Source organism: Vicugna pacos, chromosome 4 (genome assembly GCF_048564905.1).
Source record: "Vicugna pacos chromosome 4, VicPac4, whole genome shotgun sequence".
NCBI classification, from domain to species: domain Eukaryota; kingdom Metazoa; phylum Chordata; class Mammalia; order Artiodactyla; family Camelidae; genus Vicugna; species Vicugna pacos.
In genome coordinates, this window is record NC_132990.1 from 41,256,023 (window position 1) to 41,273,955 (window position 17,933).

Consider the following 17,933-nt stretch of genomic DNA (forward strand, 5'->3'; position numbering starts at 1 on the left):
CATTGTCTTCTTGCAATGTTAGACACATATTAAAAGGCAAAGACATAATAGATTCCCCACCCACAAACAAAGTATCACTTCAAATTCTTCTAAAATAAAATGGGTTAGTGAAATTGATCTAAAAATACAGTCCAGTAGTTTTCAGGATTTATAACAGAATACGATTCTACATGGTTGCAATTTCTTACTTCCAAATAGGACTCAAACCCAAGAATCTCTTTCCTTAGAAACTATACATTTTATACCACTAAATTCTTAAGCTACTAACTACTGAAGTGTCTGGTATTCAGCACAAATAAAACAAAAAATTTCCTTAATTTACAAACAGACCCCAATACAGACGTCAATCTGTGGTTTCAAAGCTACTTGTGCTTGCAAACTTGGGCATTTAAACAGGAACAAATTGGACAAAATGATAATACAAATGTGCTTTCATAGGAAAGAGTATTTTAATAATCACAAGTATAGTTAATTCTATGTATAATTAAGTATACTACTGTCTTTTGTAGACAGCTCAATTAGAAAAGAACACAATCAAAAGGCTAGCTGACATAAATATGAGTAAAATTCAGCCTGAATGTAAAAACAAAATTTTCATGTATTTGCTGTGGCACATACAGAATCCTAAAAATTTATCTGAGACCAGGATTTACCTAGAGTCAACCTGGATTCTGCAGGGCTATAATTACATCCCTTTTCCAGGACTTGGGGTTTATTTTTTGTGGCAAAGTTACAACTTTAGTATGGATAGGGACTGTGTTGTGTTTTATCAGATGTATTTTTTTAAGGTTTTTTGATAGCTCATCTTATCTACTATAAAGAAACCAAATTGTTTAACTAAATTAAATGAGAAAAACAAATGGCATAGGAAGAAATATGCAATTTTTCCACTGGGTACCAAAATGACAAAAAAAAGTTTGATATTTTGGTACACTTCATTGAAAGTTCATATATCCCTGTCTGCTTTTATATCATTGATCACTTTCAGGGAAGGGAAATGGGTAGCTTGGATAGGATACTTTATATCATTTGAAACCTTTAAAATTTTGAACTCTGTAAAATGTTTTACCTACTCAAAAAAATTTTAATTATTCTTTTATTTTAAAATAACCTGTTAGAACCATTAGGATTAATTCATTCTTTTCTCACCAGTCTACAGTCTGTCAACAGTTACAACAACAATAACAACAACAGTTAACAGTAAAACAATGTTCAGTGCTAGTTCACTAAGTCCCTTTAACAATGACAGGCCCTTTTAGTATGGCTATCATTGTTATGCTGACTGGATACCATGGTAATATACATGATTCAAAGATCACTGAGTATGAACAAAATCATGTTTAAAGTGTTAGAAGTTATGTTGACATAAGCATTTGGCATTCAGCGTTCCAAAAATACCCAAACTTTAGTACATTCTAACTGTGAAGAGTTTTATCTCACAATCTACTTTTCAGAAACTAAGATACTTTGAATTTTGAGAAATACTTGGACTTCATGTTTACAAAAGCAATTAAACTATTGTCTATTATTTTATAGGGCAGAGCACTAAATAGTATATACATGGAGACAGTGCACCACCTAGAAACTTTAGGAATATATTTTCGGAAGCAGTAATGTTTATAAAAGTTCATAAAACTCAGAACATTTATTTATAAAAAGCATGACAACTAAAGAAATATGAGATTAGATTATAATTCAAATAGTTGCAGAATATTTGATAAAAATTAACAAAATAACTTGTAGCATTTATTAAAGTAAACAAAGGTAGACTTCAAGAACAAAGGAAAATTTATAGGACAAAGGGAAAAAACAAACATTTCATTTGACACAGAAAAAGTGTTTGACAAAATGTAATATCCTTTCATGATAAAAACACTCAGAACAGTAGAAATAGAGGGAAAATTCCTCAATATCATAAAGGATACTTATGAAGAACTCAGAGCTAACTCAGTGGTCAAAGACTGAATGCTTTCCCTCTAAGGCCAGAAAGCTTAGGATGCCCCCCCCCCTCACCACTGCTATACACTGCTATGTACTTTCAGAACTATTTAAATGGGAAAGGAAGAGGTAAAAACTATCTTTATTCACAGGTGAGATGATCCTATATGTAAAAAATCTCAAAGAATCCACAAGAAAGCTACTGGAGCCAGTAAAACAAATTAAGCAAAGTTGCAGTGTATAAGATCAACATATCAAAAAATTAGTGTGTTTCTATACATTAGCAATGAACAATCACAAAAGGAAATTAAGAAAACAAGTCCATTTACAATAGTATTTACAATAATTTAAAACTTGGGAGTAGATCTAACCAAGGAGGTGTTACACTGAAAACTTGTACACTGAAAACTACAAAACAAGGCTGAAAGATATTAAAGAATATGTCAATAAATGGAAAGACATCCTGTATTCTTAAATAGGAAGATTTAACATTATTAAGGTCAATACCACCAAACAATCTACATATTTAACACTATTCCCAACAATATTCCAACAGCCTCTGGCACAAAAATGGAAAATCTGATTTTGAAACACATATGGAATTGCAAGGAACCCCGAACAGCCAAAACTATCTTGAAAAAGAATAAACTGTACAAGTCACACTTCTTGACTTCAAGACTTGCAAAGCTACAGAAATTAAAATAGTATGGTACTGGCATAAGGGCAGACATATAGACCAATGGAAAAGAATAAGAGTCCAGAAATAAACTCTCACATATATGGTCAATTGATTTTCAAGGACTGTGCCAAGACAATTCAATGGGGAAAAAGACAGTGTTTTTAACAAATGGTGCTGGGAAACCTGTATATCCACATGTAAAAGAATGAAATCAAACCCTTACCTTATACCATATACAAAATTTAACTCAAAATGGATCAAAGACCTAAACTTCAGAACTAAAACTATAAAACTGTAAGAAGAAAATATTGGAGAAAATCTCCACAACACTGTTTTTGTCAATGATTTAATGGATACAGCATGAAAAACACAGGCAACAAAAGAAAAAAATAAACTGGACTTCACCAAATTATAAAATTTTGTACATCAAAAGACACTATCAAGAAATGGGAAAAAATATTTGCAAATCATGTATCTAAAACTGGATTAATACATGCAAAAAAAGAAAAAGTCAAAGATCACACAATCTTATCTATGACAAATCATCTTTAATCCAGATATAATAAAGAATGCAAAAATGCATTAACAAGCTTACACACACTAAAAATGTAAATCAAAACCTTATCAAATGAGTACTGTGTATGTCAAGCACTTCCAGTAGCTTTTTGAAAGTAGTATTTGAAATTTGCCTAGGCTTGAAGCCTAAGAACAAATTTCTTTCTGGAAAAACATGTCACTAAAAAACTTCTTCCTAAATTATATCTGCAAAGCACACACATACACACACAAAGGCAATGAATCATTATCCAATAACCTATACTACTTCTGAATCTTGTGCATTAGGTATCTGGACATGCAGAAATAAGCAGCGGTCTTTTTTTTTTTTTTAAGTCTGATAATATGGCTGAAATAATGATAAAGTCAACTGTGCACCCAAGGTTACTCACATACTAAGCTGTATGTATCTGGGTCTGATACCCAGAACATTATATATCTGATTGAAGAAGTATTTATAAAATTGAAAATCAGTAAAGGGTCATAACTTCATCAACAGAACAAAAATTATGAAAACTTTAAGTGATAAAAAAAATCAAAAGTATACAATTAATCTATTATCTCTTCAACTGTGTGTTCAGAAGGTGATTACAGCACAGCAAGCCAAAAAACTGGGCCACAAGCAGAGATACAGTGGGTGATTTGCAAGATACTTATTCAGCTAAAGACAATCTACAGGGCAAACAGATTAAGTATTCAAACACGGTGGATCAGCATCCATTTCATATTAAAAGCTCAATAAACAACAAAAGAGATTTTTGAAAAAGTCTTTCAATGGGCTTACCAACAGACTGGCATAATAAAGAATCAGCAAAGTTCAAGTACAGTCAACAGAAATTACCCAAACTAAAATACAGAAAGAGTTAAGGGGGAGGGGTAGTAGGGAAAAAGAGCCACCTGAAACCTGAGAGACAATAGCAAACAGTTTAAAATACACATAACTGGAGTCCCAGAAGAGAAAGAAATAGAGAAAAAGGTAGGAGAAATATGTGAAGAGATAAAAGCAAAAAATTTCTGATTTGGTGAAATATCTCTTTTCAAACCCCAAAAAGCAAAGCCAATCTCAAACAGGATAAACACAAAGAAAACCATATCTAGAAGAAACAGGGAAAGGAATGATATTTTTTCTGTATATCATCTTTTTTGTATACTTTTGTCTAGTCCACAAATCAAAAAAAAAAAAAAAAATCAACCAGAATGAGACATCGAGGGTGGGGGGTGGGGGCAGGAACACACAACCCTAAAACTGGAAGGCAAACAGAATAAACCTAAATATACTGAATTTCACATAAAAAATATAACCACACTGAGGGTGAGGGGGCTGAAGGGGAGCTAATTTAGTAAACTGTGAAGAATATTATTATTAAAAACACTTAGTTTAGGAAGGAAAATAATTGCTAACAAATCCTGAACTCCTTTGGGTAGTTTTGTTTTCCCTAACAGTAAGGAAGTAGCAATTCTGAAACAATTTTGTTTGTATTGTAGGATCAAGTAAATGAGTAAATATACTGACGTTGTCAGAAGCCAGGGTTCTCACTGTGGAAAAAGACAGACAGATATAGAGAATGGGGGAAGCTGAGAGAGGAACTCAATGGGGCCAGAAAAGAACTGGAGGTATCAGTATGAACTCATGATTTCTTGTGTTCAGGGTGTGTATGTGTGCTGTCCACTGAAAGGCCCATAAGCAATGTCATCTTATGAATAATGAACATGCCTAGTGCCAGATCTTGGTTTCTTCAAACCACCCCACATTAAAAGGATCCAGGTCCTTGGAAAAATACCCAATTCCAGGACTGAAGTAGGAAAGATACAAGATGGGACTGAAATATCTTACTATGCCAGAAAGTAAGGACGTGCTCAGAAAAAATGACATACCAAAAGGACACAGGAGCCAACTGAAGGGACTCCTGCTGGCCAAATCTGAGGAAATTTGAACAAAAAAATTAAAAAAAAAAAAAGTAATGGATTATAACCTGTTGAACAAAATAGGAACTGTAAGTTACTCCTGTATTAATAGATACAGTAGAATACTGACTGATAATTGTAGAGTTAGAAAATCACCATTCCACAACCATCGCAGCACAGGTTAGTTCACGCAAGATGCAATGGATGACAATTCTAGGAGGGAGAAGGTTTGAGAAGGAGCTTAACTGCATGGTCTCAGTGTCTCCCCAGAAATTGCTTCTTAGTTGCAAGAAGAAAAACAGTAACTAAACAGTGGGAAAACCAATGATTAAAATCAATGATGGGCTGATAGACAGTGCATGTCTCTGAACGTGATACCCTGAAAAGAATACAACATCTATGTATTATTTTGAGAGAGGACATATAATCTAGATCTAATCATGAAGGAACATCAGACAACGTCAAACTGAGGAATATTCTATAAAATAACTTACTTGTATTCTTCAAAAATGTTAATGTCATGAAAATCAAAAAAAGGCCAAGGAACTGTTCCACATTAAAGACTAAGACATTAGAATTAAACATAATACAATATCCTGGATTAGATTTATAGACTATACAGAAAAATAACTGCTATAAAGGACATTATCAGGATACTTTATGAAACCTGAATAGACTATAGATTAGAAAACACTATTCAAGGTTAAATTTCCTCAGTCTGGTAACTGCATTGTGTTTATGTAAGAATATCGTTGTTCTTAAGAAAAAACTCACATATCAGGCAGCAAAAGAACATGATATATACAAATTTATCTCTCAAATGGTTTAAATAATAATTGTGTATATGTACAGCAGTAGACAAACATATAAATAGGGTAAGGAAGAAGGGAGGGAAGTAGGAAAAGAAAATAAAAAAGCAAATGTAAAATGCTAAGAACTGGTGAATTTAGGTAAAGAATATATGGGAGTTCTCTGTACAATTCATACAATTTATCTCTAATTTTGAAGTTATTACAAAATAAAAAAATTTCTAAAAGGTAAGGGAGAGAAGGGATACATACAAATGTACTGAAATTTCTGGATGGATACACCCAAACTTAAAGATGTCAATCAATGAAGAGAAGAAGGAGATAAGGAAAAAGAGCCTCTCTACAAACATCCTTTAAATGACAGACTGAATTCTATCCAGTGGTTCTCTTTAAATATACATGCCCTCCAAGTCAGGTTCTTAATCTGGGATCCATGGACCCAAGAGGTCAATGGACAGACTTCACTGTATCTATGAAGGGGGTGGGAAAAAATTACATTTTAATCTCATTAAACTTTAACTGATATTTTTTTCACGAATTACGAATGTAGGCAACAAACAATAGCAGTTTTAGGAGTACCTGTGACTTTATCACAAATAGGAATCATACATATTTTCACTTCCCATTAGCTGTTCAGATTCTCAAAATAACATATACTACTGTTCAGTTATTTTCAAAATGCATTAACACTTCCTGCTATATTTTTATTTAATATGATACATGATAAAATGCAGGTTATATCATAAATTTGCTTTTTAAGCATTTTGGTAACTGCATTTTAAAATAACTGGTGTCTTCATAATCCTATGCATTTTATTTTATTCATTTATAAATGTTATTCTGAAAAAGAAACCATGGGCTTCAGATTGCTCAAGGTTTTCGTGGCAGAACAAAGTTAAGAATCTCCACTCTGAGCTATAGATCCCTCATTTGCTTACAAGTATGTCATAATGAGGAAAATTAAAAGTTTGCAGCTTTTTGCTCTGCCATAAAGCAAACTATAAATAGACATCGTTGATCATGAAGATTCACTCTAATCTTCTCATTATTTAATTTCTAGATAGAGTAATTTCCCATAGTGCTAGAACAATAATTATTCAAAACATTAACTGCAATCTTCCCACAGACAAAGCATCCAAAAACAAATATACTACCACACACCCACACATGAAAAAGTACAGGAACCGAGCAAGTATAAAAATGAGTCAAGACTTGTGAAATGTCTCTTAGAGAAACTCAGTGGTTACATATTTTAAAGAAAATGTTTAAAAACAAGATACTATTTACCATCTCTCTTTTGGAAAATTTTTTAAAATTTCTTTAATGATTGGCTGGTAGCAAGCATCCCTTTCTGCTTTCCCAGTTTCACTCCAATCTCTCACAAACTGTTTCAGTGTGGACTTTAACTTATCCATGTCAAATGTAGATGCCGGCATAATCTTTCCATTCCCCTGTTTAAAAAACAGAAATCGGTTAGAGTCCAAGAAAGTAATCAACCTTGAATATGGTTAAATAAACATGCTACTAAGGGGCTACACGGATGGTTTAGTGGGTAAATCACTAGCCTCTCACCTCAACTGGGGCTCAAATGCAGCTTGAGATCCTAAATGAAAAGAGATTGGTGGTCTCACTTCTACTCTCAATAGATTATGGTCCATTAATCATGACACCACCATATAATTAAGCAGTCTTTACTCAGGAGAGGACCAGAACTGAGCTGCTATGGAGACTGAACATTTTCTCTTTCTCTCTAAGAGAGGGAAGAAAGTCCCTCCAGGTCAGTGATGGGGCAGCATGGATAGGCTCACACTGGAGTGGCCCAACTGTATCTATCCTGTAGATACAAAAAGAGGACTTCAGTTTCTACTACTGCCGGTCCCTTAAGATTTATATGTGAAAATAGTTTTTTAAAACAATAGATCAATAGATACAAGATTCTGAAAATAATGTTTAGCAAGGGAAAATTAATTTTACATAGCTAGTAAAGGTGTTTATAAAAACGTAAGTTACTAACTCTATATGCCATAATAGAACACTAGGTGAAAAACAGGTCAAAATGCCAACAATTATCTTAGCATTTTTAGGGAAAAAAAAAAATCAGAGAACAAATAGTTTGTGGCATACTATTCTATTAAGCCTAATAAAATGACTGAACATATAAGTAAAAACATTATATAGAGCAAATGACTCATGCAAAATTATAAAAATGAAATCTAGAAAGATAAAGACCTCAAAATATAGAGGTTAAACCCTAAAATAAAAACAAATAGAACAAACTTTCACATACATCTTCTCCATATTCTTTATTTTCAAACATATGTATGCAATCATTCACAATGGTCAGTAGTATTTCTTGATTATGATCAATGCATTTCCGGATCTTGTCCAAGTGAAGAAGAAACTGAGGAAGCAGTTTCTGTTGATTAGTTGGAAGTGATCGAAACTGTCTTTCTGTTCGGTGTACTCGCTCATGCATACTGGTGCTAAAACATAAAAGGTGTTTTTTAAATTGGCAAAAGAATTCTCACCAGAGGCCAATCTTATTTTAAGGCTTTCTTCCTGTACAATTATTCCCTTATAATGTTGGGTATTACCTTGTCATTTACAATCTTATAGTTTCTTAAAGGATATCAACTTAAGAAGTTTTATATGTTTTCACCTTATTACAAACTCTCTAAGCAACCAAACAAAAGAAATAGTTTAAAACATCTGCACCAATTAGAAGGGAGAAAAAAAGGAAACATAAAGGGGATTTATGCACAGTAAGTTTATTTTTATGATTTCAATTTCCAAAATTAAGCAGCTGAATGCTTTAGATTTCTCCATCAAGTAGCAGAATGCTGCTCCGAAATTACTTTAGAATATACATAAGATGTGTTTTGAAATTAAGAGCCAATCAAGTTGAATTTTTAAAAATATCATAAAAGATCTTATGTATTACAAAAGTGGTAAACAAAGGAAAAATGGAAATTCTATAGCTTTTTACAAGACAATACTCACATTTTACATTTCAAAAGTTTCCAAATAACTCTAAAGGTCACTCTGAAGACTATCTATTTATAAAACCTAAAAAGAACATCATTTTCAAACATTAAGTATTACACTCACGATGAAATGTCACTTTACATCAGTCAGACAGATGGGCAGAATTTAAAAGCCTGACTATTTGAAATATTGGTAAAAATGTGAAAGAAGTAGAATATTTATATACTGATTGATGGTTGGTGAATAAATCAGTACAACCACTTTGGAAAATTTAGCATTAGCTAGTAAAGCTTCATATGCACACCCCGTATGATTTAGCAATTATACTCCTAGACACATACTCAAGAAACTCTCGCAGATGGGAACCATGACACATAAATAATCCTCATCACAGCACTGTTAGAAATAATAAACAAAAAATCTGGAAACAACCCGAAGTCCATCACCAGGTGACTGAACAAAGAAAGTACAATATAGTCATACAATGGAACACAGTTAAATTAATATATATAACTATACACAATAATATATATGGATAAAACTCAGGAACAAAATATTTGTTGAAAAAAGTTGCAGAAAAATACATAATGTACAATTCCATCTTATATAAAAATAAACAATATATTGTAGGGACTGTACATTTGTAGAAAAACTACAAGGAAAGTAAGGAAACAAAAATTTAGGAAAGTGATGTCCTTTAAGGGGAAAAGGTTAAGATAATGTTCTTCTTAAATTGGGTGGTAGGTGTCCACTACATCATTCTTTACATTTTACATATACAAACAAACACATAAATGCATGTTCCTTTTAAATGTTCTTTAGCATTTACTCAACATTAAATGGAAATGAAAATGTTTTTTCATTTGGTTGCCTGAATCTCTCTATTCATCCAAATAATTCTCTCATTTTTATCTTCTTATGTCAAATTACCAATTTCTGAACAGCCATACTTAAAGAAGTTCTGAGGAAGCTCTTGACAAAACTTAAGCAAAAACCTGGTCACATTTTTAGAAGCTTGTGTGTAGTGGTATTCTGAGGGTGGTTAGGGATAATGTGAAGCCAAGTTGGCCGTGGCTACACTAATGTTTGCTTTTTTCCCTCCTGGAGACAGTATAAGAGTGAGCTCTGAAGTCTAACAGATCTGGATTGAAATCCAGGTTATGCTGTCTATTTGCTATGTGACTCTTGCCAAGTTACTTCCTTTCTCTCTGCCTCAACTGTCTCATATACAAACACAAGGTAATATATAACAACAATGATGATGATTATAGAGGCTATGAGTTACTGAGAATAAATAAATGCCAAGCACTAAACCAAGTCACTTAACTTGAATTATTCTGAAAACTCTCCACAAAACCCCATGAGGTAAGTACACTATACTCCTGTCTAACTAATGGGTTTCATTGAAAATATAACAAAATAATGTACACAACACACTTAGCCTGGTGCTTACAACATAGTCAAAGCTCAAATATAGGAGGTATATTTAATTTATATGCCCACAGTGAAAATATGAACAATGCAGTAAAGTAAAAGCACTCAGGGGTTTTAAAAAAAAAGCTCCTAATAATTCCTCTTCTGGAGGAAACTACTTCTATGTTTTGGCATATTTCTCTCTGCTTTATTGTTGTTGTTTAAGACAAAGTCATCTAACACCTTTCGAGTCAAAATGTGGTGCAGACCACAGCAGATCACTGGGAAGTGGTAAGGAATGAGGAATCTCAGGTCCCATGTAAGACCTGAAATGTAATCTGCCTTTAACAAGATGTCCAAATGATTCACATGCACATTAAAGTTTTAGAAACACTTGGAATTCTTCATCCTTATCAAAAAAATTTTCCCAGGTCAGAAAAAAGTTCTCAAATGACAATAATGACTACTCATCATTCCATCTTATGCAACCAAAATTTACTTAGCTATTTTCCAAACACTGAGCCACCTAGATACTTTTACTTGTCTATGTAAATGATCTTCTTGTGTTCAAAATCTGTCTGTATTTTAGAGGGAAAAAATCACCACAAATTCCCAAAAGAATTACTAGGTCAGAAAAGATAAGTATTTTTACGGCTCTTGATAAAAACTGATTTTCAGAAAGACTGTATCAATTTAAATTCCTATCAGTAGAGTATGACACTAATGAACTATTTAGTTGGCAAACAGCAGAGTTGTAACAGTTTACAATTTACTGTCAACAGGTTAGTCTCATTGTAATTCTTTCCTAGTATTGCTGGGCACTGAATGCCCCACAACCTCCCTCTCACCACGCCTCAAAACTCAACATTTCTCAAAGTGAATGTAGCACATATCCCATCCAAAAAAACTTGCACTTTTTCCTACATGGCTGATATTGACGAATGGTCCACCAGAAAACCACTCAGGTCAGAAACTGATGAGGCATCGAAAATGCCTCTTCTCGCAGTCCACTCAATGAAGAAGCTCAAAATCTTTCTGATTCTACTTCATAAAACTACCTGTAAATTACCCATCCTCCCAAGTTTTATCCCCAACCTATCATGTGTCTCCCAAAGATAAGTGAGGCTTGCTGCCTAAATATGCTGTCCCCAATTTACCCTCCTCCCACCTCCAACTAGATAAATTCTTCAAAGTACAAATCTCACCTTCCTCACTATTTAAACTCCATATTTCAGCATATGTAAAAAGCAATCAATAAATGTTAAGTTATGCTCCCTAGGCACCACTTTTGGTTCTCCTTGGAGACTACTTATTTCCATGACTGCAGGGGGGGTGAGTAAGTTATGTATTGGTTAGGAGAGCCCACACACACTTACTGTCAATTCCACATAAAAGTGATATAACTACAGAGCAGGATGAGATGAGGTATACCCCCTTAACCTTTAGTTACTTACTGGTGTCCAACCTGTCCATACCATACACCTACAAACCCCTCTCGAAATAAGTGAGGTCTTATTAAAATTGAGAAAAATCCAATCCTTACTATTGTGATTGGGGATAACTGCACTACTCTATAAATGCTTACATTATCACTGTGCTTTAAGACAGTGGTGGGCAAATTATCACCTCCTGGCTACTTGATTTATTTTTGTAAAGAGTTCTACTGGAACACAGCTATGCTCATTTGTTCACATACTGCCTGTGGTTGTTTTCACACAAGGGCAGAGTTGAACAGTTTTAACAGAAATCACCTAGCTCTCAGAGCTTAAAATATTCATTGCCTAGCTCTTTAAGGAAAGTTGGCCAACCTGCTTTAAAGGAATGTTTTACAACCTTCAGACTCTCCTTGGTTCTGAACTCAGTCAGCATTAAGAGGTCACATACTCTGGCATCTGAGGAGAGAAAGTAGTGTCAGCAGCCATATTTCCCCAAGGGTATCTCTACCTCCGGCTCTCTCTAGAAGGCTCATCTCATAGTGACCCCAACTCTGACTCAGTCACCTTTCATAAAGGTGGGTTCAATGTTGGATCAAGGCTAAGGTCACAGACTCATTCCTCTGCACCTGTTGAACTATTCTAGAACTTCAAACAGAAAAGCATACCTTTTCAGAAGGAAAGTTTGTCTCAATCCATTTAAAATATTTATTAAATAACCAAAGTTGAAACTGTTTTACTAGTATCACTGCTTACTAATGCAGGGTGAAGTTTTAGTGAATGATTTTGGATTTCAGGCCAGACTCTACCACAATTTGGTTGGGTACCACCTAGCTAAGTTGCTCACCTCTTTGTATACCTATCCCTTCACCTGTGAAAATAAGTTCTGCATCTCAGCTTTTAAAATCCCACCTAAATGCTATTTCTAAAAGTAGGACATTTCTGACCAGACTCTTGGCTTTTCAACTGCAGTATTTCCTAAAATGAGTAGGTATCTTCATTCACAACCAGAGTAGTATTTTGAGGCTAATGTTTCTTGCTATTGAGTACAATCCTACAGCCATTTTTACCTTAGAATATGGCATCTAAGCAAGATCTGTAGGAAGCACAAAAGTGGAAGCCACTGGAAAGAGAAAATATTCATCAAAAGACATTTCTTGCCTTATGATCCTTATCTAAATCGCCTATATACTGACTAAAAGACAGTGAGCAGTAAAACCAAACTCTCTGAAATTTGGAAATATCTGCTAAAGGCTTCGAATAGGATTGCCCATAAGAACTTACTACAATGGTGGAAAGGCTTACATCCGCACGGTCCAATACACCAGATGCTAGCCACATGTGGCTACTGAGCACCTGAAATGTGGCTAGCGGAGAGTGAGGAAGGAGATTTTAAGTTTTATTAAATTTTAATTAACTCAAGCTTAAATGTAGCCATATGTGATTACTGGCTACGGTACTGGACAGTGCAGGTCTAGAAGATCATAAAATGTTGGAATGTAACAGTCTAGTGTTTTCTGCTACACAGTCTTTCTGTACCCTTAGTCCTTTACCTGATGTTTTTAAAAGCATATTTTAAATTGTACACTGTTTTCAGTATAGGGATTTGATTTTTTTCATCAAGAGAGTATATACAAATAAAAAGGATAGTTATTTTTTTAAAAATGAAAATTTCCTCAATCCCACATTGGTAAAGAAGAGGGATTAGAGTACAGGAAATTCTATCACAACCACCAGAACATGCACCCAGCACCCTTTTACATACTGCCACGCTTGGGTCCTAGTTTCAGGTCAAAATCCCCCGTCCTCTCCCACAAAAAGGTCCATCTGACACTTAATCATAAATACCAATCCTGAATTAGTCCTAATATACTAGAATTGGGTACAAATGCACATTTTAACTTAACTGAGTCCACTACAGTCCCACATTTCCCAGTATTCTTTAGATTTCTCAACAGCAAAACGTACCAGGCTTTTTCTGCACCTATCACTCTTAGCTATCTAATGTCAACTTCTTCCCCTCCCTATACGGTTCTTCCAGGCACAATACTTACACCAAATTCAATTCTCTGGTTGTCTGCCTTCCTCTCTGTTGATATTAAATAAAATCCCCATACTACTAATTCCCTTTTGAGCTCTGTTAAGTAACGCAGTCCACAGTTCCTATGCTTGGGTTTAATTAGTAAATTATTTCATCAAGATCTTTCAACTTCAAAAATTCATCTCACAAACGTAAACAGAGTCTAAATAACTTTAAGCATTTATTAAGTAAATTTTAAAATTCAGGACAGTAACAAACTAGTTCTAAACATTAGTCACAAATAGACAGATTACTTGGGAATAACAAATGTACTTCTTTGCTACTACTTGTCTTATTTGTTAAAAATAGAGCTCCAACAGCATGCCAAGCACTGGTGACATATAAGGCTCAGTTCCTGCCCTTGAGGAGGTCAGTCAAGCAATATTAAAAAAAAAAAAAATTTGCATAAAGCACAGCAGGAACCCTTCTAAGGGAACACTTTTATTTGAGTAGGAGGTCACGTCTACCTGACTCCAATTACAGACTCAGGACATAGTCGTAGGTGGACTCATCTCTCACAGGAATAAATGTGCTTTCTTTACCTGGAAGGTCAGTTGATTTAAGTCCTTTTCAGATTTTGGAATTATAATTTTGTGGAATTATAAGCTACATTAAGATTTATCTAGAAGGAAAGTGGAAGTTAAGAAGTTTAGAAGTCCTACCAACTTAACCCACAGTGAGAATTCGATAAAAATCTGCAGAATAAAAGACCGTAAAGGCGGCTCCTACACTGCTTTCTTCCATTTTCCTCCTTAAAAATTGGCAAATTTTAGAACAGTCGGAGCATCTCTGGCCTTAATTTCACCCACCAGTTATAGACAGCGAGCATCATCATTCGCTTGCTCACCACAAATGTATCTCTGCGTTCACAGCGCCAAGGGGTGGGGGGTGGAAATCTTAATGCTGCTCTCACAAGAACTGGCAACAGTTTAGGAAAAAACGTCCTACGGCATCCCACGTGTAGGTGAACTTGGGCTCTCCATCTGTTCAGTTTGGAGGACATCGACAGCATACAAATCATGCCCAGTACCGGACGATTTTACCACCATCATCTTCTAGCTGAAACTCTTACAGCACTTTTCCGGTCACCCCCACCAGCCTCAAAGCCAAACCTTTAACGAGGGATGGAAGGGCAAGAGGGCTAATCTGATCCTGAGGTCAGAAGACAAGAGGCTGAGCAGCAGACGGCGCGGCAGACACGCGGGTGTGCAGGGCCGGGAGGGGCTAAGGTGGTGCGAGATGACTCGGGGGCCCGGAGGTCAGCTCAGGCGGCCGGGTTCCAACGCCCCGGAGGCGTGGCGGCCGGGGGGCAAGCGCGGCGGGCGACACCGTGCCGGCGGGTCCGCCGCAAGCAGAGGGCGCCCAGACCGGCTGAGCCGGGGTCCGCCACGGGCTCCTTACCCGTAGTAGCGGAAGGCATTAATGATCTTCCAGAAGTGCTCGCGCTCGAGCCTCTCCTCCTCCTCCTCGGTGCTGCGAGCGGCCGCCGCCGCCGCCGCCGAAACCGCCGCGGCGGAGCCCAAACGACCGGCGCAGAACTGCACTTCCACCTCCTCGCTCCCGCTGCCGCCACCACTGCAGCGGCCGCCTCCCCCGCAGCCCTCGGGCACCTGAGAGGCGGGCGGCGGAGGGCGCCGCCGTCGCTGCATCGCCGATGCGGCCCTCGGCCTGGTTCGCTGGCGTCTCGCCGCGACTGAAAGCGTGGTGGCGGCTGCTCGGCCTTCCTCTAGACGGCGCCCGGCGCGGACATGCCCCCAGCTCGCGGCGCGCTCCGCCCCCGCCGCCCTCAGGCCTCCATCCGCGCCGGGCTCCGCCAGGTCTTCAGAGCCCCCGGAACGAGCGCGCAAGCGCATTCGAGAGTTCGACGAAGGCCTGCTGCCACCTGCGCTCATTTGCTGCCGGGCTTCGGCGACGGCGCGCTGACGTCACGACGACGCGCGAAGTGGGCGGGGACAAGAGCCAGGTGGGTGGGGCGAAGGAGGAGATTCCTAGTGGGTTGGGGCTAGCACCTGCGAGCGGCCGCGTGGTTCACGCTTGAGAGCCTGCGAGTGCTGGACTGTGGAACGGGTCTGAGAACTAAGGTCAAGATACTAGCAAAGGAAGGAAAAGCAGGAAAAAGTTTAGCTTTGATGAATTTATTCGGAATTTTTATTTCAGAAAGCCTAGGAAGAAAGCCTTGCATTCACCCAAATTTAAGTTTTAAATAATTTCCTGAGTGAATTTCTATTTATAATTACATAATGGGAGAGGGACTCTGTCATCTTTTCAGTGTCCTAATCCCGCCATAGACTGGTCATGGCAGCAGATGAGGAAAATGCAAAACCCTAACCTTACCTAGTACTTACTCCAGCTTTGGAAGACCACCAAAACGCATGGCAGGCGTAATGCGGCGCAGTACTAACATCAAATGGTGGCCCTTCGCAATGCCAGTCTTCACCTACGTTCACTTTTTTCCCCATTTCTCTCTGGGCTCATGGGTGAAACGGCTGCCCTACCTGCATTTGATGTTATTCTTAGGAAATAACTAATTCCTCTCAAATTTAGTCTACCACCCCGCAAATTAGTCTTCAAAATAATTGTAGACGATTGCTTTATTCAGGAAAGTTAAACTTGCCCAGGGACCGCAAGTTCTGTTAAAAAGATAAAACCACTGAAAATGTGTGGCCTCATTTTCATAACTTAAATTAATAATTGAAATAAAGGCAATGCTTTAAAAAAAAGTACCGTGGTTATTCTATGTTAATGTTACATTTTTATACAATATTTTTATAAAATTTAAAGTCTATCTTTTGAATACAATAATACACGGTTCTAAGTTCAAAAGGGAAGTGCAAAGGGTTACAAATGTGAAGTTTCTTTATCTTATCCCTAACCACTCATATCCCCTTCCTACACACAATTTAACAATTTCTTGCCTGTTCTTCATTCAGTACCTTTTTCTTAGAGTCTGTTTTTTTAAGTTATATAAATTATCATAATACTAACTGTTACCGATACTGTTTTCATTAGCACATATAAACTATATATGTCATAATTTGTGACATATATCATGCTACTAACATTTGTTCAACATTTTACATTTTTAAATTGTTTTTCCCTCTTGTATCACCTCATTTGTTCCTTACCTCAACTCTGAAGGAAGTGTTGGTATCTTCCTTTAACAAATGAAGAAACAGAATTAGAGAAATTAATTGTCTTGCCCAGGGACACATAAATAGCAGAGATGAAGTACGTTTATTCATTCATTCTCTCCAACAAATGTGTTGATTGCCTCTTAGGTCTCTTGCACTGAACTAAAGGCAGCTAGAAGCTAGAAGCACAGACTTCTCATTCTCACTTTGCCAGTGAGTAAGTGTGATCTGTTTAAAAAGTTACCTAAAGTCTCGATTGTATATCTAAAATGGATATAACATTGTCCTTCCTACACTACCATTGGGATGAATAAATGAGATAAAGAGTGAAGCATGCCTAGTAAGTCGGCTTGATAAATGTTTTCTCCCTTCCTTTCAGATCTCTTTAGAGTGTATTTTTGACCTGGTTTAGAAACACTTTTCTTCAGACTTCCTCTTCATTCTTTGCAATGAGTTTCTCCTGTAGAAATCTTCCCAAATAATAGATCCCTTTGGGCCAAAAGTTTTGGGATGTTTTCATTCAGAGGTCAATTCATCTACAAGAATTAATAACCAAAACACACCATCAGGGTTTCTTTAGTTATTCTGAAGAACTGTTAGTTAAGCAGCTAAAGCTCATACATTCATACACTCATGCAATTCTCATGGAAATGTGAAATGGTACAGTCACTGTGGAAAAGAGTATAGCAGTTTCCTACAAAACTGAATGTGTGTATACGATACGACCCGGCAACTGCACTCTTGGGCAGTTATCCTGGAGAAAGGAAAACATGTCTTCACACGTGTGCAACTCTGGGTAGTTACTCTCATTTCTCAAACCTCGGATTTATATGGTTGTTATAAGGATTAAATAAAGAAATGCATGTAAGTTACTGTCAAAATATACTTTCCAAAAAGTTAAAGGCATGACTTTCATACAAATATAAAGTGAGAATGTGTCAAAGATTCTTTTAACATGTTAATGAGAGAACTGGCAAGATGGTAAGGCTGGTTTAAAGAAAACTG

At 36.6% G+C, this 17,933-nt stretch overlaps 1 protein-coding gene across 2 annotated transcripts in view; it reads right to left on the reverse strand.

Moving 5' to 3' along the window:
* The window catches only part of CARNMT1 (carnosine N-methyltransferase 1), a 36,847-nt gene extending 21,153 nt beyond the window's left edge, over positions 1-15,694 (reverse strand). The window contains exons 1-3 of one of the 2 annotated variants that reach the window (XM_006209356.4): positions 15,199-15,694; positions 8,174-8,369; positions 7,174-7,337 (exon numbers count right to left, since the gene is read on the reverse strand). In XM_006209356.4, coding sequence (XP_006209418.3) covers positions 7,174-7,337; positions 8,174-8,369; positions 15,199-15,689 — 851 coding nt within the window. In that variant the 5' untranslated portion in view covers positions 15,690-15,694. The remainder of the gene's footprint in view (positions 1-7,173; positions 7,338-8,173; positions 8,370-15,198) is intronic. The other variant, XM_031677205.2, reaches the window with a different exon arrangement.
* Between the last annotated feature and the right edge of the window lie 2,239 nt (positions 15,695-17,933).